At 39.2% G+C, this 25,911-nt stretch overlaps 1 protein-coding gene across 4 annotated transcripts in view; it reads right to left on the minus strand.

The window, feature by feature from the left end:
- GSK3B (glycogen synthase kinase 3 beta) overlaps nt 1–23,670 on the minus strand; it is a 219,434-nt gene extending 195,764 nt beyond the window's left edge. The window contains exon 1 of one of the 4 annotated variants that reach the window (XM_070795432.1): nt 23,018–23,669. In XM_070795432.1, the coding sequence (XP_070651533.1) occupies nt 23,018–23,105 (88 nt within the window). In that variant the 5' untranslated portion in view covers nt 23,106–23,669. Of the gene's footprint in view, nt 1–23,017 lie in introns of all 4 variants that reach the window. The other 3 variants (XM_070795283.1, XM_070795329.1, XM_070795381.1) reach the window with 3 other exon arrangements.
- Between the last annotated feature and the right edge of the window lie 2,241 nt (nt 23,671–25,911).

Consider the following 25,911-nt stretch of genomic DNA (forward strand, 5'->3'; position numbering starts at 1 on the left):
ATCCATCAGCTGAATAAACAAAATGTGGTACATCCATACAATGGAATATAATTCAGTCCTAAGAAGGAATGAAGTACGGATACTTGCTACAACATGTATGAACCTTGAAAACATTATGCTAAGTGAAAGAGGCCAGACAAAAAGACCACGTGTTACATGAATACACTTATGAATGGTCCAGAACAAGCAAGTTCACGATCAGAAAGCAGATTAGTGCCAGCGTCTTGCAGGGTGGCAGGGAAGGAACGCAGAGTGACTACTTAATGAATACAGGGTTTCTTTCGGGATGTGAAGAAGTTCTGGAACTAGATAGTGGTGATGGATACACAACACTGTAAATCACCTTAATGCCAAGGAGTTGTATACTTTAAAATACAAATGTTCAATTTATTGTTTATTTTACCACAAAAAGAAAAATCACTCACACATACACATCCTAGCTCTGTCCAATAAAAGGGCCTACAAAAAACTCAACAGTAGCAACAAAGATAATGGTCTTTAAATATTATTTTATACTAAAAAGAATCAGAAACCCCTTAAAGAAATAACTGGCTCTAGATCTGAGGCAGGTAATCTGGAATACCTTTCTATCCTAGAAAACAAGGTTATCAACTGTGGTTTTATCGAGGAATACAGGAGCCAAAAGGAAGGGGCTCCCACTAGATGGGACAATTTGAGAATTTAAAAGAGCAATTACAATGGATTAAAACAAACATATTCAAAATCAGGTGTTCATATTTATACTAAAAAACAAACAAAAACCCACCTCACTGGCCGCTGACTACCTGTGTCAGATACTAGGAAAAGAAAGGGCATTTATTCTGCTGTACCTCAGAATAATCATACAATTGATGGAGGTAAAGAAGTTCTTTTCTACAGAAGAACTCCAGCAAATAAAACAGAAGGAATAATAAAATATCACCACTATCAGATACTGTGATCTATTAATAGATCAGAGTCAGCACACTTTTTCAGTGCCAATAAAGAACTAAGTGAAAAGGGAAAGGGAGAAGAGAATACGAGAAAGGAACCTATGACTCATTCTTCCCTTCCTTCAGCCTAGTTAGTGACAAGGCAGTGAGGTGCCGCTACCAGCTGTTTCTTTAAAAATGTCCTGGCAAGGACAAAGAGCATTTTATTTTATAAGAAAAGGTTTCCCAAGAAAATCACTCTGCCTCAAGCTGTGAAAACTATTTGGTGTTCTTAGAGCCCCCAAGGATCTTGGCTATTTCAAAGCAGGAAATAAAAAGCTAGAAAAACAAAAAAATTTTCAGGGTGGGGTGGGGGTGGGGAGGCTCGCTCCCTCACTTCCTCAGAACTGGAGGAGGAATAAAAACTGAAGGAGAAAAAAAAAAAAATCTCTGCTTAACGTAATCCACAGTTAATAGTCTTGGTGGTTTTCAATAGTTCTAAACAGTACTCCAGATTTTCAGAGGATACCTCACACTATTTAACTCTACTGAACAAGTCCATTAGACATTCAAGTTGGAAGAAAAACATCTACACGTTCCATAGTAATCTGGTCTTTCCATCACAGTTAAACATTTAACAACTGATGATCAAATACAAACCGAAGTGTCACCACATACAAACTAGACCGAAAACAGTTTTCAGGAGAAAAATAAGCAGTATAAAAAGACTGAGTCACAGACATCAGATCTACTCAAAATACATATCTCATATTAAAAACAAACGAAAACTTTATGGGTATTAAGTCAACACCTGCTAATTAAACAGTACTCACTAAAAAAAGTGCCACAGATCCCTAACAGGAATTGTAGCTGTCTTAATGCCCTATATATTCAAGATAGGATTTCCATTACAGACATACCTCGGAGGTTACTGTAGGTTCAGTTCCAGATCATCACAATAAAGTGAATATTGCAAAACAGTGAGTCAGATGAAATTCTGGCTTCTCAGCACACATAAAAAACTACACTGTAGTCTATTAAGTATGTAATACCATTATGTCTTTAAAAACTGTATATACCTTAATTAAAAATACTTTATTGTTAAAAATGCTAACCATCATCTGACAATACGAGGTTGCCACAAATCACCAGGCTGTTAAAAAAAAAAAAAAAAGGTATCTGCAAAATGCAATAAAGCAAAGTGCAGTAAGGTACTACTGTACTTTATAAAGGCACCTGATGGTTTTTCCTCAAATAAGTTTAAAGAAAGACTGGAGGCTTTCCTTATGACCACCTACACATACTCATTAAAAAACAAAACAAAAAAACAGGAACAGAGAGGTAACCTACACCTAAGCCTTACTTATTTTTATTAATACTAATAGCAGCTAAGGTTCCTCTGTGCCAGACACTGTCAAGCACGCTACATGCATAATCACCTCCTTTAAGCATCACAATTACACAAAGGTAGGTATTAGTATCACCATGTCCAGATTATGAAAATGAAGCTACAATAATTTAGTAATTAAGCCCATTATATCTGATCAAAGAGGGGGTCCTGGTCTTATAATGCCAAAAATAGACATAAAGACTACAGATAACTAAAGTGAAAGAAAGTGAAGTCGCTTAGTTGTGTCTGACTCTTTGCGACCCCGTGGACTGTAGCCTACCAGGCTCCTCTGTCCATGCGATTCTCCAGGCAAGAATACTGGAGTGGCTAAAGATATTATCAAATCTCACTCCAAAAGCACTTTAATTTACCCAGTATTCTCTGAAACCTTCCCCCCTGGAGCATCAAGTTAGCAAAGGACACACGTCATGTGTCAAGTAGTAAATTATTTATTATCCTTTCCTTCTTCCCTAAGTCGGGCACAGCTTTAGTCTCTTTCCTAGTATTACTGCTAAATTGCTGCTTCTAAAGTGTAAAACCCAAATAGGTAGTTCATTACAATTATACAGTAGCACAGTAAAGTCAAAAGAGGAAAGATATAGGAATCAGATTAAGGACCCATTCCTAGTTTTGCCCTGCTACCAGTTTGGTGTTCTTAATCCTCCAGAAGGGCCTCAGGTTCCTTGTCTGTTAAATGGAGATATCACCTATGTTCTACAGAGTAATGTTCTTTAAATGCTGGCTCCGCTCCCTTCTCTGCTAATATAAAAGCAAGGTACAAATACCTTAGGCAAAGACTCCAAAGTCTGATCCAAGGAATACAAACCCTTAGAGGGATCCAGTAAACAGCATTTCCTAAACTTTTATAGTCACAGAACAGTTATTACAGTGTAACACTGATTAGAGTAACTAGTGTAGAAAATGCTGGTCAAAGGACCTTTACATAGGTTAAAAAACAAAATGACACTTTGTTTCAGTTCTATGATAGCTCTTTTGGGTCTTCAGTGTTCATTTTTATCCACTATCTAGTTCCTGCCTGCATATTCTGGATAGGTGAGCTGGCAGATAAGTGTCCTGTGCATACACAAACATTTCAACTTGAAGTGATGCAGTCCATGGGTCGCCAAGAGTCAGATATGACTTACTGATTGAACAACAAAAATTTATAAACTACTATACATTAAAACACAGACATCTTCTTATAAGTGTGGTCTGAAAAATACAACAGAGCCTGTTTCTGCAACGTTAACAAAAAAATAAAACAGTATTTTTCCACTCGCCTTCCAGTTATAGAGTAGAGGGGACGGGGAATAAAAAGTTCTTTACCAGAATTATAGGGAAAAAACTAAATTATTACAAATATAATGTATACCTAGCCTCATCTGTAGAGGAAAAAAAGCAGTACAGAGAATGGGAGCCAATTACACTGTATCTGAGTTTTGTATCATCAAAGGATTTTATTGTAATCTGACACTTAAAAGACATCTCAACTAAGAGAAGTTCCTCAGAAGCACAGAAAATTTACTCCAAGTCATGAAAACTATAAATCAACCTTTAAAAATAGTATTTTCTGTTGCTGCTGCTAAATTGCTTCAGTCATGTCTGACTGTGTGCGACCCCACAGACGGCAGCCCACCAGGCTCCCCCGTCTCTGGGATTCTCCAGGCAAGAACACAGGAGTGGGTAAAAATAATATTTAACTACCCTCAAAAGCTAGAAAAATACTCCTTAGAAAAACATGATTATGAACTGATGTAATAAAATTTGGTCTCTATGTTCAAGATTCAACACTTTATATTTATGATTTTTCAACATTCAACATTTATTTAGCACCAACTAGATGAAGAGGATCTTCATGTGCAAGAATAATGAAAACAACAAAAATTATTGAGACAAGTGATCTCAGGAAACAATAAAGATTGAAACAGGTGGCTGAACTCTAATGCCTGTCTTGAGTCAAGCGACAATGTGTTAAACTAGAAATCGGTGTCTTCAAGTTACCAGAGGTAGCAAGGCTCCATTTCTGCACATCATTCACATTCACTTAGGACAGTAAAGTAGTTAATAAGCGCTCAAGATTAAATTACCTTGGGTGGAATCCAAGCTCTGCCATCTGCTGGTTATGAAATCTTGGCAAAGTTACCTACCCTGTCTAAGCCTCAATTTCCTCAATAATAATGGGATCCAGCTTATAACTGACTTTGCAATATGGATTTCAACCAAATTTGTTACCTATCTCTTATAGCCACTAATTCATAGACAGCTTATATTAATTTTAAAGCAAGGTATTTGCTCTTTATCCATTATCCATTAAATGAAGAGACTATTACCTCAAAGCATATGAAAGTTAAATGAAGTAACAGTGCTTGGGGCACACAGTAAGCATACAAAGGGTAGCTGAATCTGAATTATTCTAGTTCTAAGATCTGAGCTACCATCATTAGCATCTAGGGATGCTAGATGGTACTGAATTAGCTAATGCGAATTCAATACTCATCATTACCATAAACTTTTTTCTATTAACTTCTTCCCTAACTCTCACTCCTATGGTCAAACACAGCATTTAAAGTACACAGACTTTCCCAGGTAAATGTGAGAAACAAAAATATGTTGTTGTTAATTGGGACACAAAGTAAAGATACAAGTTTAAACAATATCTTACTCTCAAATTAATATGATAGTTGAAAAGCTGTATAATTTATACTGATGGCATATAAAGACAATGGGATCAGAGATCCTCTGCCTCTGGGGATCTTTCTTCTCTAAGGACCCCAGGAATTGGCCCAACTGCTCCTACTTTAGAAATCATACCATTTGTTTCTTACTAAGTACTCATTCACCACTATGGCTGAAATATACTACTAGAACATTTCCTCTATCCTTTGAAAGTTCAGAGCCATTCTTTAATTTTCTATAAATTAACAGGAGGTAAACATGTACTGTGAAGTCTCAAAACCCTCCCAATAAAGGTTATCCCTGATATTCAACTGAATTTAAATAAAATTATGCTTTCTTCATTAGTAACTCCTACTCTTAGATTTCAGTGGCACAGCAAGCATTTGGTACTTAAAGAGAAAACAGAATCTCTTCTAAGAATCATGCCCTAGTCAGCCAAACATCTCACAATGTATCAGATCAGTCGCTAAGTAGTGTCCGACTCTTTGCGACCCCATGAATCGCAGCACGCCAGGCCTCCCTGTCCATCACCAACTCCCAGAGTTCACTCAGACTCACATCCATCGAGTCAGTGATGCCATCCAGCCATCTCATCCTCTGTCGTCCCCTTCTCCTCTTGCCCCCAGTCCCTCCCAGCATCAGTCTTTTCCAATGAGTCAACTCTTCGCATGAGGTGGCCAAAGTATTGGAGTTTCAGCTTTAGCATCATTCCTTCCAAAGAAATCCCAGGGCTGATCTCCTTCAGAATGGACTGGTTGGATCTCCTTGCAGTCCAAGGGACTCTCAAGAGTCTTCTCCAACACCACAGTTCAAAAGCATCAATTCTTCGGCGCTCAGCCTTCTTCACAGTCCAACTCTCACATCCATACATGACCACTGGAAAAACCATAGCCTTGACTAGACGGACCTTTGTTGGCAAAGTAATGTCTCTGCTTTACAATATGCTATCTAGGTTGGTCATAACTTTCCTTCCAAGGAGTAAGGGTCTTTTAATTTCATGGCTGCAATCACCATCCGTAGTGATTTTGGAGCCCAGAAAAATATAGTCTGACACTGTTTCCACTGTTTCCCCATCTATTTCCCATTAAGTGGTGGGACCGGATGCCATGATATTCGTTTTCTGAATGTTGAGCTTTAAGCCAACTTTTTCACTCTCCACTTTCACTTTCATCAAGAGGCTTTTGAGTTCCTCTTCCCTTTCTGCCATAAGGGTGGTGTCATCTGCATATCTCAGGTTATTGATATTTCTCCCGGCAATCTTGATTCCAGCTTGTGTTTCTTCCAGTCCAGCATTTTTCATGATGTACTCTGCATATAAGTTAAATAAACAGGGTGACAATATACAGCCTTGACGAACTCCTTTTCCTATTTGGAACCAGTCTGTTGTTCCATGTCCAGTTCTAACTGTAGCTACCTGATCTGCATACAAATTTCTCAAGAGGCAGGTCAGGTGGTCTGGTATGCCCATCTCTTTCAGAATTTTCTACAGTTTATTGTGATCCACACAGTCAAAGGCTTTGGCATAGTCAATAAAGCAGAAATAGATGCTTTTCTGGAACTCTCTTGCTTTTTCCATGCAACCAGTCAAAGAAGCAGATATAATGTTGATCAGTGAAAACCAAGTTATTACCCTGACAACGTGCTTTCTCAAAACTCAATATAGACAGCTAAAATTTACAGCTATTTAAGAAATTGGATTATTTAGTAAAGAAAGTCCAAGTTGTTTACTAATATTTCTTACTTTCTCTGGGAAAGCTCTTCAACTGATATACTAATATACACTAGTATATCAGCCCACAAAAATACTGAGAGACATAAAAAGAGGCCCTGTAAAAATTAAAGTTTTCATAAATCCCTACAAGATAATTACATGTCCAAGTATATCCATGGTGAAAGGGCCTGTTCATATATAAATAGTCTATTTACTTTGTCTCTCATAGAATAAACTATTTGGTAAAAATAAGGAAACTGACATCACTTTTCATCACTCTAAATCTCTCTTCTACCCTCACCCACTCCAAATAAGCTTCTGGAAGGCTTGGGGGTACTGTACTAGCTGGACAGGCTCAATGTTTCAAAGGTATTATGCTAGCCAACCAGTGCAACCGAGCACCTGAGCTCTTTCATTTACTCCATCCCGAGTTCACACTCCTCTTGTGCTAAGCACATGGTATAAAACAGTGTCTGTATCTCTCTTTTCTTTCCCTACTATTGCTCCTTTGTGTTTAAACAAAAACCTAGGTTTAACTTCATAAACTAATTTCTTATATCAAAGCTTTAAAATGTGTCTAAAAACCTCAGTGATAGTTTGATGACCTAGAAACTCATGTAACTATCATTATAGTATATAGGTAACTATCACAACAAATTACCTTCAACCCAAAATATGTGTTAAGTAAACTACTATAGAAAGCACTGTGTTCCACACCGAGGAAATACAAAGGTGAGTAAAATACTGTTGTTGCCATACTCAAATTTATACTGACCTAGGGAGAGACAAAACAAGGAAAGTAGATGAAGCAGAACACAAGAAAAGTGTGCCATACGAGTTACATGCAACTAACTGCATTTCATGCTTTGGGGTAAAATGTGTGGAAAACTACGCAGTTGAGGTGGCATATGAAACTCTGAAAGCTGAGTGAGTCTCTGAAACAGCAAGAGGAGAGAATTTATGCCAAAGAATATTTAGACAAATAAGAACCCATTGGGACCAGGACATTCATGGCAGTAACATCTAACAAGTATATCAATAACAGTTTTAATATACATTTTAAGTATGCTAAAATATGGGGAAAAAATCATTACCTCCCACACCAAGCACTTTTCTGAAGAACATAAATCTCTCAACCTCTTTAATGTGGTATAAAATTTCAAAAATCTGAAGACATGACTAAAAACAAAACAAAGCAATTAGACAAATCAATGAAGTGTTTTTAAACTACGTATATATACCTTATCTATTCCTTATTTATTCCTTTAGAATAAGTAGACTATATCATATATATGTATTTGAATATATGATTAGACAGATTGACAACAATATTATACAATAAAATAATTCCTGAAAAATTCTAAACTGCTCAACCTGTGGCTACTAAGCACTTAAAATGTGACTACTCCAAATCAGGACGTGCTGTAAGAGTAAAATACCCACTAGGTTGTGAACTCAGCAAAAACGAGACCAGGAGCTGACTTTGGCTCACATCATGAACTCCTTATTGCAAAATTCAGACTTAAATTGAAGAAAGTGGGGGAAACCACTAGACCATTCACGTATGACCTAAATCAAATCCCTCACGATTATACAGTGGAAGTGACAAATAGATTCAAGGGATTAGATCTGATGGAGTGCCTGAAGAACTATGGACAGAGGTTCGTGACATTGTACAGGAGGCAGGGATCAAGACCATCCCCCAAAAAAAAGAAATGCAAAAAGGCAAAATGGTTGTCTGAGGAGGCCTTACAAATAGCTGAGAAAAGAAGGGAAGCTAAAGGCAAAGAAGAAAAGGAAAGATATACCCATCTGAATGCAGAGTTCAAAACAATAGCAAGGAGAGATAAGAAAGACTTCCTCTGTGATTAATGCAAAGACCAATGGAACAAGATAGAAAGCCTATAAATAAACCCATGCACCGTCAGGTACCTTATTTTTGACAAAGGAGGCAAAAATACAGAATGGGGCAAAGACAGTCTCTTCAATAAATGGTGCTTGGAAAACTGGACAGCTACATGTAAAAGAATGAAATTAGAATACTTCCTAACACCATACACAAAGATAAACTCAAAATGGATTAAAGACCTAAATGTAAGACCAGAAACTATAAAACTCTTAGAGCAAAACATAGGCAGAACACTTGATGACATAAATCAAAGCAAGATCCTCTATGACCCAACTCCTAGAGTAATGGAAGTAAAAAAGTGGGACCTGATTAAACCTAAAAAGCTTTGGCACAGCCAAGGAAACTATAAGCAAGGCGAAAAGACAACCCTCAGAATGGGAGAAAATAATAGCAAATGAAACAACTGACAAAGGATTAAGTCCCAAAATATACAAGCAGCTCATACAACTCAATACCAGAAAAACAAACAACCCAATCAAAAAGTGGGAAAAAGACCTAAAGAGACATTTCTCCAGAGAAGACACATAGATGGCTAACACATGAAAAGATGCTCAACATCACTCATTATTAGAGAAATGCAAATTAAAACTTCAATGAGATATCACCTCACACCCAGTCAGAATGGCCATCATCAAAAAGTCCACAAACAATAAATGCTGGAGAGGATGTGGAGAAATGGGAATACTCTTGCACTGTTGGTGAGAATGTAAACTGATACAGCCACTATGGAAGATGGTATGGAGATTTCGTAAAAAACTAGGAATAAAACCACCATATGACCCAGCAATCCCACTCCTAGGTACCTACGCTGACGAAACCAAAACTGAAAAAGACACATGTATCCCACTGTTCACTGCAGCACTATTTACAATAGCTAGAACATGGAAGCAACCTAGATGTATATCAACAGATGAATGGATAAAGAAGCTGTGGTACAGACACACAATGGAATATTACTCAGCCATAAAAGGGAATGCATCTGAGACAGTTCTAATGAGGTGGATGAACCTAGAGCCTATTATACAGAGTGAAGTGAGTCAGAAAGAAACAAATATCATATTCTAACACATATACACAGAATCTAGAAAAATGGTACTGAAAAATTTATTTACAGGGCAGCAATGGAGAAACAGACATAGAGATTAGACTTATAGACACGGGGAGAGGGGAGGAGAGGGTGAAATGTGTGGAAAGAGTAACATGGAAACTTACATCGCCATACGTAAAATCGATAGCCAACGGGAATTTGCTATATGGCTCAGGAAACTCAAACAGGGGCTCTGTATCAGCCTGGAAGGGTAGGATGGGGAGGAGACAGAAGGGAGGTTCAAAAGGGAGGGGATATATGTATACCTATGGCTGATTCATTTTGAGGTTTGACAGAAAACAACAAAATTCTGTAAAGCAATTATCCTTCAATTTAAAAAAAATGCAAAGAAATAAAGGAAAACAACAGAATGGGAAAGACTAGAGATCTCTTCAAGAAAATTAGAGATACCAAGGGAACATTTCATGCAAAGATGGGCACAATAAGGACAGAAATGGTATGGACCTAACAGCAGCAGAAGACATTAAGAAGAGGTGGCAAGAATACACAGAAGAACTATACAAAACAGATCTTCATGACCCAGATAACCACGATTGTGTGATCACTCACCTAGAGCCAGACATCCTGGAATCTGAAGTCATGTGGGCCTTAGGAAGCATCACTATGAACAAAGCTAGTGGAGGTCATGGAATTCCAGTTGAGCTATTTCAAATCCTAACAGATAATGCTATGAAAGTGCTGCACTCAATATGCCAGCAAATTTGGAAAACTGAGCAGGGGCCACAGGACTGGAAAAGCTCATTTTTCATTCCAATCCCAAAGAAAAGCAATACCAAAGAATGTTCAAACTATCGAACAATTGCACTCATCTCACATGCTAGCAAAGTAATGCTCAAAATTCTCCAAAGCAGGCTTCAACAGTACATGAACTGAGAACTTGCAAGTGTTCAAGCTGGTTTTAGAAAAGGCAGAGGAACCAGAGATCAAATTGCCAACATCCGCTGGATCACAGAAAAAGAGAGTTCCAGAAAAACATCTACTTCTGTGTTATTGACTACACCAAAGCCTTTGTGACTATGTGGATCACAACAAACTGTGGAAAATTCTTAAAGAAATGGGAATACCAGACCACCTGACGTGCCTCCTGAGAAATCTGTATGAAGGTCAAGAAGCAACAGTTAGAACCGGATGTGGAACAATGGACTGGTTCCAAATGGGGAAAGTAGTACGTCAAGGCTGTATACTGTCACCCTGCTTATTTAACTTATATGCAGAGTACATCATGCAAAATGCCGGGCTGGATGAAGCCTGGCATCAAATTCCAGCTTGATTCCACAAGCTGGAATCAAGACTGGCAGGAGAAATATCAAAAACTTCAGATATGCAGATAACATCACCCTTATGGCAGAAGAACTAAAGAGCCTCTTGATGAAAGTGAAAGAGGAGAGTGAAAAAGTTGGCTTAAAACTCAACATTCAAAAACTGAGATCATGGCATCTGGTCCCATCACTTCATGGCAAATAGATGGGGAAACAATGGAAACAGTGACAGACTTTATTTTCTCAGGCTCCAAAATCACTGCAGAGTGACAGCAGTCATGAAATTAAAAGATGCTTTCTTTGGAAGAAAAGTTATGACCAACCTAGATAGCATATTAAAAGGCAGAGACATTACCTTGCCAACAAAGGTCAGTCTAGTGAAAGCTGTGGTTTTTCCAGTAATCATGTATGGATTTGAGAGTTGGACTATAAAGAAAACTGAGTGCTGAAGAATTGATGCTTTTGAACTGTGGTGTTGGAGAAGACTCTTGAGAGTCTCTTGGACTGCAGGAGATCCAACCAGTCCATCCTAAAGGAAATCAGTCCTGAATAGTCATTGGAAGGACTGATGTTGAAGCTCCAATACTTTGGCCACCTGATGTGAGGAACTGACACCTTAGAAAAGACCCTGATGCTGGGAAAGATTGAAGGCAGGAGGAGAAGGAGATGACAGAGGATAAGACTTGATGGACATGAGTTTGAACAAGCTCCAGAAGTTGGTGATGGACAGGGAAGCCTGGCGTGCTGCAGTCCATGGGGTCACAAAGAGTCGGACACAAGTGAACAACCGAAATGAACTGAGGTTGTGAAGATTTAGTACCAAATAAAGAATGCAAAATGTATCATTAGTAAATTACATGCTGAGATAATACTTTGGGGATACACTACTTTAAATATATTCTTAAAATTAAGTTCACCTTTTTACTTTTTTTTTTTAAGTGGCTCCTAAAAAATTTTACATCACCCATGTGATTCACATTTGTGTCTTGCATTATATTTCTATTGAAGAGGTCTGGTTTAAACAACTACTTAACATTTATATTGTCAGATTTCTGTACTTGCTTCATATTGTTCCTTCATGTTGGCATAGTAATCACTTGATCGTGATACAAATAACCTTCCAAACATCTATGCCTCAGTGTCTAGACAGTAAAATGATGAGACACCTGCCAAAAAAGTGTGTCAGTTTCTTAACTACTCTTTTGGAGCAAATGTGAAAAAAACAACCAACTATAAACTTTTCCAGATACATTTACCAAACAGTTAATACTCCAGGCACTGCTGGCGGATGTCACGAAACTATGTTAGGTAAGGACTGCTCAGGGATGCAAAGACATGGGATCCAGGAAATAAAGAGCCATGAAAGAAGTTAGAGGATGACAGCTGTACAGCAGGGGCCTGGAGAGGAACCAGGCCAGATCCCAGTAGGAGAGGACTCTAGGAAAAGGGACACTCCAGGAAAAGAAAGTAGGGTAGGGCAGTCTAGACAATGCTTAATAAATTTGAGGGGGGGAAAAAAAACCAAACCAAGTCCGTGATCATTGCAAGCTGTGCAAGAAAAAGAAAATGGCAACAAAAAAGTATATTAAAAAAGTGAAAGAAAACAAAGGAAATGTGATTCTCATTCAAAAACAACATAACTCTTTAAAATGTTAAACAGAGTTCCCATACGTTAGCAATCCCACTCCTAGGTATATACCCCAAAGATCTGAAAACATGTTCACACAAAAACTTGTTCACAACTGTTCATTTCATTATTATTCCTAATAGCCAAAAAGCAGAAACTATCCAAATGTTCACTGATGAATGGATAAACAAATACATGCATATTATTCAGCAATAAAAAGTAATGGAATAACAACAAATGCTACAACACAGATCAACCTAGCAGACATTATGAAAAGTAAAAGAAACCAGTCACAAAAGGCCACATATTTTATGATACAATTTATAAGAAATATCAAGAATGGAAATTCACATACAGAGAGTAGATTAATGGTTGCCTAGAACTGGGAGGAAGGGAAATATGACTACTACTGGATACAGGAATGAGGAGGAATGACTACTACTGGATACAAGGTTTCTTTTGGAGCTGATTAAAAATATTCTAAAATTAGATTGTGGTGACAGTTTCATCACTCTGTGAGTACTGGAAACCACTGAGCTGTATACCTTAAATTAATAAATTTTATGGTATGTGAATTATATCTCAATAATGCATTTTTAAAAAGGAAACATAATCACTGTACACTATTCACTTTTGCAAAGAATATTGCTTAATGTCTAGATAGAGTATTAATCATTTAATGATTTAAATAATTAACTAAAAATGGTGGTATAGTTATGTTAGTAAGATAATAAAAGGGACAATAGAAAAGGCAATGGCACCCCACTCCAGTACTCTTGCCTGGAGAATCCCATGGACGCAGGAGCCTGATAGGCTGCCGTCTACGGGATCGCACAGAGTCGGACACGACTGAAGCGACTTCACTTTAACTTTTCAGTTTCATGCATTGGAGAAGGAAATGGCAACCCACTCCAATGTTCTTGCCTGGAGAATCCCAGGGACAAGGAGCCTGGTGGGCTGCCGTCTATGGGATCGCACAGAGTCGGACACGACTGAAGCGACTTAGCAGCAGCAGCAGGGATGACAATGAATAATATCAAGAATAATTTTAAGAAGCAGACAAATATCATACTATTAAAATTATGATAAAATTACTAGAGGCAATAGTTATCATAGTTAAGACTGCCTCTAAGAAACAGAAATGAAGAAAAGTTAAAATTCCATAAAAAGACTTTCTGCACTATTTGATTTTTTTAAATTATATGATACAGTGGATTACTGAATAAAAACATTTTAATTTTTTAAGACTAAGGAATGCTTGGTTTAGAAGCAGAATGAAACCGTGCGCTCTTAAAGAGGTAAAAGGCACAGGCTTCATTGACATTGACGCACTCTGCGCCTCTGATCTCTCAAGAGAACAGGTTTTCTCATCTAAGATGTTCAAAAAATGCCAAGTTAAAGGAAGAGTATCAATTACGTTTTGTCTTTTTCTTTACCATGAAATACACAACTATTTCCAGCAAGAAAACATATAACACCTATATGACACTATAGATCACTTCTCAAATACACAAAGAGAAGCAAATAATTTAAATGTGCCACTAAGTATTCACTGGTCATGACTATTATTTCACCTCTTATTATGACGAGAAGCACTCTCTCGTTTTTGTATTTACTCTCCATCTAACTCATACTCAGAAAAATTAGAGTTTGGTAATCTACTAGGATGAAAAATAATAGCAATTTTCTAGAATAACTGATTTAAAGTTTAACTCTAACACTTATGCTAAAGGAAATGTTAATTTAGGTCTGTATACACAAAATATAATTTCATAGCAGAAATAACCTGTAAAAGTGGCTCAGCTGGTAAAGAATCTGCCCACAGTGCGGGAGACCTGGATTCAATCCCTGGGTTGGGAAGATCCCCTGGAGAAGGGAAAGGCTACCCATTCCAGTATTCTGGCCTGGAGAATTCCATGGACTATACAGTCCATAGGGTCGCAAAGAGTCAGACTGAGCGACTTTCACTTTCACATGGAAGGCTACCTAAGAAATTGGAAGGCTGCCTCTCCAGGAGAGAGGACTGATAGTTCCTTACAGAGCAGGAGGAGGAGAAAGACATCACTAAATACTTTTAAAATTTTGAATCATGTGAGTAAATCCCATTTTTAAGTGCAAAATATGTAAATAAGACAAGCATGGAACTGTCTATCATACATCATCCAATTAAAACTATTATTGTGGTTGTTACGACACATTATGTAAATATGATATACATATACATATTATTGTTAAAATCCTACAAACTCAAAGTTTCCCTCTTTCCTTCAGAGTTTAAATACTGTGTAAAATGAGAAAGCTTTGAAATTCCAATGAGATACCAAACACACCCACAATACTGTCAGTCTGGTGCCAAGCATAAATAACTCCAGCACTTCTTTAGGTGCTGCCTCTACAAACTCAAAAGTCTCAAAAGTCTAAAAAAACCTCAAAAGTCTAGTAGTAGCAATTTGACTCAGCTCAATAACTTCCACACAGATCATGAAGACAGTGCTTAATCAATTAAAAAGAACTAGCTGATTTTATGGAATAGGGAAGTAGAGGGAATTACATTTTTAAAACATAGGTTAGCCTGCCTTGGAAAGAAATCTGAAACATCTTCTCACTTACATTAGTCAATTAAGCCCCTAAGAATTTCTTCCCTCATAGCTCAGATGGTAAAGAATTTCTTAGACCTTCAAAAGAGAAAAAAGTACTTGATCATGACTGTTCTTTTTCTTCAAGTTAACAATTAAGATATCCACCTTTTCAATTCCAAAAGTGTATTTGGTAAAATTATTCTAACAGCCAATCCTTAGAAAGATTAAATGACTCCATGCAGTGCCTCCTAAGTATTCCACAAGTATCAACAGACGGTATGAGCACATCAAAATCCTAACAGCAACTCCATATATACAAAAGAAAAAATAAGAAAACAAATCTTAAATCACGTAAAATGCTGTTGCTGAGAAATAATCTATAGATGCACAACGGAAGAAAGAGCAGGAAATGATACTCTGGAGTAGCATACCGAAAATTTTAGTATCTTTATCCGTTATCACTGAAAGTCAACCAGAGTTGGTCAACCAGACAGAGATGACCGAGTTCTCTTCCTCATTTCATCAGTAACCAAGAAATGACAGGCTGTTTAATGCAGTGAGAAGTTATTAGAGAACCCCAGCTAACCAGAAGAGACTTTTCTGCCTTTTGTTCTTTTAAAAGAGTGAAGTTACTGTAATGTAACCTTCTTGAAATCAAAATTTTGAACAATTATCAGAGTGATCTCCCCTGAAGTTTTACAGGGCTACACTAAGTAATCCCAATATGCCTGTTTTCCTGCATTGTCTGTCTAAACTTTTTAGGATAATGCTTAATACCAGTGTAATTCATTCCCTTCTAATTTGCAGTTTAAAAAAAAAAAAGAAGACAACTGAATGATTTAGAACTATGTGTTAAATGAAAAATGAACTCTAAATAAAAGCCGAAAAATAACCTATAAGGAAAAGTGCATGCACCATTTGTGGGAGGATTTTCACTGCTCAGGAACCTTTTTGGTTCACTTCCTGACTGTAAAATACCAAACAATTCCAACAAGGTGATACTCCAAATAACCCAATTGCACACTGATGCATAGTTGTTATTCTTTAATAATAACAAACTGTGAAGGTTCACAGTTCCAGACAAAACAAGTGTCCAATTGATACCTGAATAATTGGTTGTGTACATACAATAATAAAAAAATGTCCTGAAGTTTGCTGTCAAATATTAAAAGGAAGAGTAGAACACTTCACAATCTATAGGAAGAGATGGAGAGAAATAATAATCCTTAATGATGGCTAATTTGGAGAACATTCTAATATTACCTGGAAATATAAATATATCAAATTTACTGTGAACAATCACTACTTTTCAATAAAAACTAGTGCTCCAACTGAACATTAAACAACAGCAAAAAATATATATATATATATATACACTACTTATTTTTCTTTTTGTGCTGCCATAAGCCTTAACATTTTCAATTTCAATGTTTGTCTTAACAAGTTTTCCCTGAAATCTTAAAAGAATTGAGAGGTTTTTTTTCCAATATAAGTATTTTAGTACTATATTTGCTAACAGGCATGCCTGAAACTAATTTCAACATCATTACTAATCATGTAAGTCTTACACAATCACTGCTAAATTATCAATGAAAGACTATCCTAAAAGCAAAAGGTAGCTTATCTCTGGAATCCAAGTGTTAAGGTAACAGCAATCTATTCTCTATAAAATATACAATAAAGGGAAAATCTAGAATCAGAATGCTTATATTTGAATTCTTTTAGAACAATTTTCTGGCCAGGTAATCTTGGACAAGTTGCTTCCCCTCCCTAAATCTCATTTACCTGTGGGGATAATGGTACTAGCTACTTTTTGAGTTGTAATGATTAAAGTGAGCAGCTGCTTGTGGCAGAGTGCTTATTAGCACATAATAAACATTCAATAGGCATATCACATGTCAATCATGCATTATTCATTGCCCCTTTCTATTAAAGCAACCTACTTATTTTAGGCTTCCTGAGACAAGGAGTTCAACATGATACAATTAATGGTAATGAAAAATGGGGTACTACTGTTAATGCTTTGCACCCATGTTACTAATATTTTTGCCTGCCTGCCTACCTACCATCTCTTTGGCTTTAGGGCATACTTATTCAATACTAGGCCTGTAAATTCATTTAAATTATATCACCATCTAAAACATAAGTTTCTATGGGAGTTCCCTGGTGGCTCTAGTAGTAAGAATTCCGGGCTGTTACTGTCGTGGCCCAGGTTCAATCCCTGGTCCAGGAACTGAGATCCGGCAAGCTGCACAGAGCAGCCAAAAAAAAAAAAGGTTTAATTTAAAAATAAAATACAAATTTCTAGGAAAATAATATGGCCTTCGTCAGGAGTATTTACTTTTCATTATTAAACTGATCTGAAAGGACAATCAAGAAATTAACAGCTCCAGACTATATTAATAAGGGAAATGTTAAAGGTTCATATTTGTGCCATTGTTGGTCATGTTATCCTGAAGACAAAAGGAAAAGTTACCAATAACCAAAACATCACTGCCTCAATACAACCAAATTAAAATGCTTCTAAGGAAAGTATTCAATCCAAAAATACAAGCTACAACCATTTACGGAATTTCAACTTTGAAAGTAGACCTTTCTCCCCAAAACATAAGCACAGTGTAAACTAAGAATCCAAATCTACGAAGTTGTATCTTAGGCCAGACCAAGTATACTTCAGACATAAACTGAAATAATTTACTGAATGTCCATTGTGTGCTGAATATGAACTCATTAAAAAGAAAAAAAACCGAGAATAAAAACTGTAATAATAAATAGAAATAAACACAGATTTTTATCAATTTAATGATAGGAAACTTCTGGGGAAACAAATTGTTCTCCTTTATTAATGTTAGTTTTTCCCTGCTTTTCTATTCACATGAGACTATGTGCTCAGTCATGTCTGACTCTTTGGGACCCCGTGGACTGTAGCCCACGAGGCTCTTCTGTCCATGGAATTCTCCAGGTAAGAATACTGGAGTGGGCTGCCATGCCCTCCTCCAGGGGATCCTGCAGACTCAAGAGATTGAACGTGTGCCCCTTGCATTGCAGGCAGATTCTTTACCATCTGAGTCACCAGGGAAGAAGCCCTCTATTCATATAGGTCTTCATATAAATAAACATTTCTATATCACACTCAACCGAAGTCAAAGACAATTATATAACTAAGGATGATTTGTACAACCCAAGATAGAAGCAAAGATTGCAACCTCTACTTTAAAATCAATGAACCATGAAAATATTTCTATCCTTGCAATCATGCAAGATTTCCTTCCTCTCCACACCACTCCCTTCAACTGCCCCCCAAAAAATAGGCTAGAAAAATGATGCTAAACATTCCAATAAATTTATTTACTCATGGTGATTATGTTCTTAGTAGAACACTATCTGGGAAATCAGGTTGGTCCTGTTAGCACCAGGTATAATCCCATCACACCCACAGGCTCTGCCCCTCCATTCTCCTGTAGCAGGGTGGAGCATCACAAGAGACTCCACAGTCCCACAGCCTGTCCAATCCCATCCCTGTCCCACAGTCCCATGAGTGTTGAGTATGGAACTGTGGCACCAGGGTCAGCACATGCATGTTTCACAGCCTTCTCTATACATAAAGGAAACACACACAGAAACAGACCTCCCCTGGTCTCAGAATCTGCTGCTGACACTTAAGCTGGCTTCCCCAGCCTGCCTGTTTATCCAAAACAGTATCTCACACTGGCAACCCAAGTCCAAAACAAGGGGCATACAGCACAGGGTACAAGTATGTGCTGATTTCCAGCTGAATCACGCAAATGAAATGAGAAGATGTCACCTCATTTTCTAAATGCAATTCCCAATCAGTCGTGAATTGATTTATGAATCTCTGGGTTCCCTTGTGCCTTTAAGTCATTTCACAATTAGCATTCTAGGGGCACATTTAACAAGACAGCATGCAATTCTTATATGAGGGTCTAGTTTTTTTAACAACTCTGGAAAGGTGTGGTTGGGAAGGGAATGAAATATTAATGAAGATAAAATTCTGGTTTTCAGTTTCACACATGAGCTCTCTTTCACACTAGAAAATCTAGCAACTGGTGAAATTCTAATAACCTGATTTTTATATGACACAAAGAGATTAAACTCCCTCAGGAATAGAGTAACTCTAAGTTGCCACCTACTCTTTGGCTTTAGCCACCATACCACTAAATACTGCACAGCAATATGCAACTGCTATCATTCTCTTCACTAAAGAAATTTGATATAAAAAATCCTGTATGAGGAAATAACTTCTCATGACTTAGCTAGGCAACTAGCTAAATTTTCACTAATAGTTTATCAAAAGACTTATTACTAATATTTTAATAAATCACCATACACAGCGCCTTACTGCCTCCATTTTGAATAAAATATCACGTGACTCTACAGAAGAACTGTCTAGCTATTAACATTTACCTAGTAACACTTGAATATGAATGCACACCAAAAAAAAAAAAAGGTTACACCACACTAAGGTTTTAAAAAAAAAATCAAATATACTCTTCTAAACCGGATGAACACTTAAGCGCAACCAAAACAAAAGGCAAAAAGTAAATAAATGAATAAATCAACTTTTAATTTCTGCTGGAGTCTGCATATTAACATTATTTTAAACACCAAGGTTTACCTAAAATAACCATTGTTTATGAGACTAGTTTTAAGAATGTACCAAAGATTGAAGGCTGTATAAAATATCTCAAATGTTTATGTTACAGCTTAGTCCAAAAAATATTTTCATTGTTTTCAAATAAATCACCATCGGGTTATTATAACTAGGTTTCAAGCGTGAGATCTTTTGAATTTACATTAAAAATTATTTTCTTTTTGAGAAATGTAACGAATATAAATAAAAACTTTTAGTTTACTACGCCCGAAAATAAATCCAGCATTTTTAGACATAGAAAAATTAGAGACAGTGCAATTAACAGACTGTTAAGTTAAATACGATTGCCAGTAACCAACTGCTGTCTGCTGAATTTCAAGAAAATCTACTGAATATTAAATTTTTAAAAAGTGAACTCATGTATCCTCTCATCTCAGCACTTTCTCAACTTTCCCATTACAATCAACAATATAACTTGGCGGTCAAATCTTCCAGACCAGTAACATCAGAATTTATTTTTAACTCCTGACTCCTTCCCAAATATTCCCCCCTTCAATCCAATCCAAAGTCCTGCCAGTTCATTCACGCTGTCTCTCAAATGTGTTCTTTTCATCCGATTTTCAATTTTGCTTTATATTCTCTCACTATTCACAACATACTCTACTACTCCCTAAAAGGGCTCTGACATCTGGTTTCTAACTCATCAACTTTGCTGCCCAAACCATCTTCAAATATTTTGTTCAGCAACCTATAGTAAATTCCAAACTCTCTTGAATCTCAAATAAAGTCATAAGCCCCCCCTGCTTTCCATCAGTTAACATATTTCTCAAATTTCATCTCTTATTTTCCTATTTAGGCCCCTTTTATTCAGATTTACTAACCTGCTTTATAAATACAAAAATACAAGTCACCATCTCTGTGCCTCTGTCCTTTCTGTCCACCTAGAATCCTTTATGCTTCTCAATTTAAGTTACTGCCTCCTTTAACACCTGCCTTAAAACACACCTCTGTAAGAAGTCTTCTCTCCAAGCCATCTACCTCATGCCTTTATTTTTTGTCCCTCTGAACAAAGTATTCTATTTGCATTTATAATCTTGCAGTCATCATATTACTGTTTTCACGTTTTGTCCCATAATCTGCCTCAAAAACTGATAAGCTTTTCAAGCCAAGGACTATAATTTATTATCGCTTAAACAGGGGTCCCTTAGAACACCAGCACTCCAACAAAGGCTTTCTTCCAAAATGCATTTAAAGTTAAGGTTGTCAAAAACACATAGTCAACACTGAACTCCAACTTTTTAAATGTTAAGCTGACCTATATGGTAACAGAAAAGTCAACATTTTAACCTGCACTTCGCAAGAGTTACTCCATCTTCAGTCAACATCCACACAGGATTCAAAGAAAATCCTGTGAACTAAATGAAAAGTCCCCAAATCTAATATTATTAGGTATCCCATTCTGCTCTCTGAATAAACTAATTACCTAAAATTGATTTCGAGTGGTCTTTAAACCAAGATGAAAAACATCCTAACACTCCAGTACCACAAGAGGCTCTTAAGGAGCTATTATAAGATTTGCTTCATCATAGCTGAAAATTACCCCAGAATTTTAAGATATTCCTCTCAAATGACCCCATGAAGTGCTTAGAAAGCTTGACCATTCCCTGAAAGATGCATCATCAGCTTCCCTCTTCACATACTCTGCATTCTGAACTAGCTAGTCACCAAAAAAAAATTTAACTCTCAAAAATAATCTCCCATTCAGCTATTACCTTAGACTACCCTGTTTCAGACAAGTTCCAAAAGCCACCATGAATTGAAATCCTGAGTTCAGGTACGAGTGTTCATTTTATAATCAATTTCACATAACAGCATATACCTTTTTTTTTTTAATCTCAATTCAATTCTCTCCTTCTAAGCAGTAAAACAGTTTTTCTTTGCCCTCATTCATGCCCCTTTCTGAAGGAATAAGGAAACTATAATACAGATATTTTTGTCAAATTTTTAAAGTATGTTTAAATAAACTGACATTAAATATCACATAAACATATCCATAAGTAGAGATACATTAAAACACTGGATACTGAGATACTGGATACCAAACACTCAAAATAGACTTTTTGAGCACAAATCTGGAAAGAGAATATAGACGTCTAGCAACAACCTTGAACAAAGCCCAAATACCCCTATTAAATCTGGGACCACAACCTTCTACAAAACCTGTGATGGAAAAGTCTAAATCCATATTCTTCTAACTTCATAGTCTTATCTGAATTCGAAAGAAAAACAATGCAAGAGTATTTTAAGTAGTCCTAAGAAGGAACACCTGAACTCTAGATCATTTAGCAAGTACTGAAAGCAATGGCACCCCAAAGCTGAACTTTAATGATGAGTCAGTGACAAACATTCAACTTACTATTTGGCAACATGACAACCTAAGCCCCATTCAAAACTCGGACCAACTTTCAAGTTACCTTTTGATTAAACATTAACTCTATAGTGGTAGGCTGGCAATGTCAAAACGGTAAGGTTAAGAGATAACAAATCAAACCACGTATCCAATTTAGAACAATGCTTGTTGAGATACTACTGCTGCTGAGTATCTATCAGCGGCACCGGTCCCTTCTAAAGAGACGAATCAAAGCTCGCCTTCAAACCGAAATGTGGTTACTTAGCAAGTTCATCTCTGGATTAAGAACAAACACTTGGTATTGTCACACAAGCAAGAAAGAAATGTTAGGAGACGGTGACATTCACCTCTTCCATTAAGTATACAAAACTGCGGTAACCCTCGAGACCTGAGCTAACTAAACTATCCTTCATTTCAAAAGACACACTCTGGAAAAGCACATCATGGTTTGAGTCTTGTCCTTCGCTTTATTCAAAAGGATGAGCAAGTAAACACTTCCATCACTATTTTAAGGTGGAAACACTCAACCACTTAATAAAGTTGACTATCAATTGCTAGAAAACAACTGTAAGAAAAGAACTAAGTTTCAGACAGAATCATCCAAATAAAAATCACATTCCCTCGACTCAAGGTTAATGAGACCGGGGAAGGGATATGGGAGGAGGAAAAAAGGAAGCTGCCTCATTCTTGACTGAAGACAGGTTTTTGCCCTTTTCCATTACCTTTGTTTTATCAGCAGGTCTCGTATTTTAAGATCCTGGTATTTCAAAGTCTCTTATTCAAAGGGGAGGTGGAGAAGGGGTGTAAAATAAAATCAATACTCACTGCTAACTTTCATGCTGCCAAAAGCCGAAGGCTGCTGCACTGGCTTGCAGCTCTCCGCAAAGGAGGTGGTTCTGGGCCGCCCTGACATGATCACTCTTTTTCCGAATCACCTTTTTTCCTTCCTTCCTCCTTTTCTTCCTTTTGTTTTATGTTGGGGTGTTAGGTTAATGATAAATGCAGCATTAAGTTTTCCCACAGGAAAAAGAAAAAGACTTCGTCCTCTTGCCTTTTCACTTCTTTTGTACAGCTATTTAAAAAAGCGAGCGATGTATTTCTCCTTGAAGACAGATCAGTACGGATATTTAACATATAGACGATCCGGGGCTGGGAAAAAAACACAGTTCTTTCCACTCCCTTTCCTTGGAGGGCAGAAATGGGTGGGAGATCCTAAAAAATATATATCACGTGAAACGGGGACAAATACTGGATTGAAAATAAGTACTCTGAATATTATATTTTCCTCGGGGATTTTTTTTTCCGAGTCAATGAAGAAGGGAAGCGGCGGAAGGATCACGAGTCTCACGCTTGAAAAGAAGGGGGGATGGGAAGGAGGGAGGGAGAGGGAGGGGTGGCTCGGAGATGCGTCGGGAAACGCTGCGGCTCCGGCAGCGGCAAGGATCCGGCGGGCTGACGGTGGGGGCCCGGCGAACTGGAAGGCGGCGGAGTCGCGAGTCAGTCAGAGTCGGGCGGTGGCGGCGGCTCTTCCCCTCATTGCGCCAGGAGCAGCTGCAGGCGGCGGCTGGATCCAGCGGCCATGGCGGCGGCGGCGGCGGAGGCAGCTCCCTTCAGACCCCAGGCAGCGGCTCCTCGACTGCTCCCCATACGCCGGGGACATGGGAACCCGGCAACCGCTTCCGTCCCTCGGGGCCCCCTCCCCCGTCCAAGGCACCAGCGCGGCCGCCCTCCCGCCCCTCGCTTCTGCACAGTCCCGCTCAGGAAGTGTCCCCGCTTTGCCCCTAGCCCGGAGCCCTGTCAGCGGCTGCGGGGTCGGCTCCTCCTCGTTTCCTTCCTTCCTTCCTTTGTCACTCGGCCCGGGCGGCGGCGGCGGCGGCGGCAGCAGCAGCGGCAGCAGCACGAGCCCGCATTCGCCCGGGTCGGGGGCTGCTCTCTGTGAGGAGTGCCGTCTGCGCAGCCGCCTAGCTCTTACCCACTCCCCCTCCCCCCTCCTACTCGTCCTCCGCCTCCTTCCTCCCGCACCCAGCCTTACACCGCCCAGCGCCCCGCCGCCCGCGTAAGAGGCGTCTGGGAATCGCCGGCCGAGCAAGGCGTCCGCCCCCTTCGACAGGGGAGCCGAAGCCCGAGCGGAACCAATCACGGATGTCGTTTGTTTGCGGATCCTCCCGGAAAAAGCCGATCGACCTGAAGAGCCAATCAGAAAGTGTCGCTGGAAATTCACGCCCAAGGACGGAAAATGCCGAAGATAGCCGACCGAGGAAAAGGTGGGTTCGCCTTGTTCTGTGGCTGGCTGGAGGAGAAATTCGGCAGTGACCAATCAGAGTCGCTGGCCCTCAGGAAAAAGCTTGAAGAGTTAAGGACGGTGAAGCCCGGAGTCGCTGGCGAAACCGCACGGCAGGGCGCCGTGGCCGCTTTGTAATTGGCCGAAACTCCGCTGGGAGTGCAGCTCCCTCGGTGATTGGTGAAGGGAATGGGGCTTCCGAGGACAGTCTGGCCAGTCAGGATGTCTCCTCCCTCACCGAGGTGAGGAGAAGTAGAGAGCGAAGGGAGGGCGTCTATAAAGCGCCTTCTCATTGGCCTGAAGCTCAGGAGCTGGAATGGGGGCAAAAGGGAAAGGGAGGGAGGCCGAAACTCGTAGCAGTAGCCAATCTGCACTCGCTGCTGTATAATCGCAAGACCTAGCTGCAGTATGATTGGCCTTCGGCCTCCGGCGGCAGTCCTAGGAGCTGGGAGAAGCGCGACTAGGGTCGTGGCGGACAGTCTGACGGCCTCGCCTGCGGCTACTCCCAGCTGGTGTGGAAACCGCATATAGGGAGCGCGAGGCGGTGCGAAACTGGTGTGGTCGTTGGCGCTGGGTTCCTAGCTCCAACAAACTGAGGGTTGAGGGGCTTTCCCCACCCACTGGAGGCTCTCGGTGGGGCGGGGCTAATTCTGCGCGCCTGGGGTTCCCCTCCGTCCGGGAGAGCGCATCCCGAGCACGGGCGTCTTCCCCGAAAGGGCCAGACAGATCCAGGGCGCCTCTCAGGCCGAGTGCGAGTTTTCAGACATTCAACTGAGAACAAAGCTGCTAGAGAGGCAGCGACCCTGGGCGACCGCGCCCCGCCCAGTCGCGGAGGCCATTGATAAGAGTGAGGGCGACTGCGCCTTGTGCGCGCTGCCAAGCCCGGCCTTCCAGAAAGGCCCCTGAGAAATGAGCTCATGCTGGCTGAGCGCCCTTCTCGGGTGCGACCGGTCGGCGCAGAACGGCCCCCGAAAGCAGGTGAGGGGAAGTGCAGTCAGGCCGGATATCCCGAAGCCTCTGAGGCAACGGGGAGCCAGAATAGCCCTTGGTAGTTTTTGGTTTTTTGGAACGAGGGTGATCTATAAAAGTACTATTTAAGTAGGTTTCGCACATAGGCCAGTGTTCAGATTCCTGTGGTTTGCCCAAGGACAGTGAGTTATGGTTACAGAAAAAGTAAAATGAACAGTTGCCATCCTAATTGTAATCCCATGGTGCCTGTAATTTCCACCTGCAGAGTCATCCCTTTCTATTCAGATACCATCTGTAGCGAGCACATATAAAAATTACTTGATCAGGTTAACTAGCTATTGCTTTGGAAAACTGATGAGGAACTTAGGACAGAACAAAGTAAGCTTTGGTGGAGGACAGGAAAGATCTAGATAGGGTTTGCAAACTCAAATGTTTTTAGGGGCCAGAAAAGTAAAGTAAATGAGTGAAA

This window comes from Bos indicus, chromosome 1 (assembly GCF_029378745.1).
Source record: "Bos indicus isolate NIAB-ARS_2022 breed Sahiwal x Tharparkar chromosome 1, NIAB-ARS_B.indTharparkar_mat_pri_1.0, whole genome shotgun sequence".
NCBI lineage: Eukaryota > Metazoa > Chordata > Mammalia > Artiodactyla > Bovidae > Bos > Bos indicus.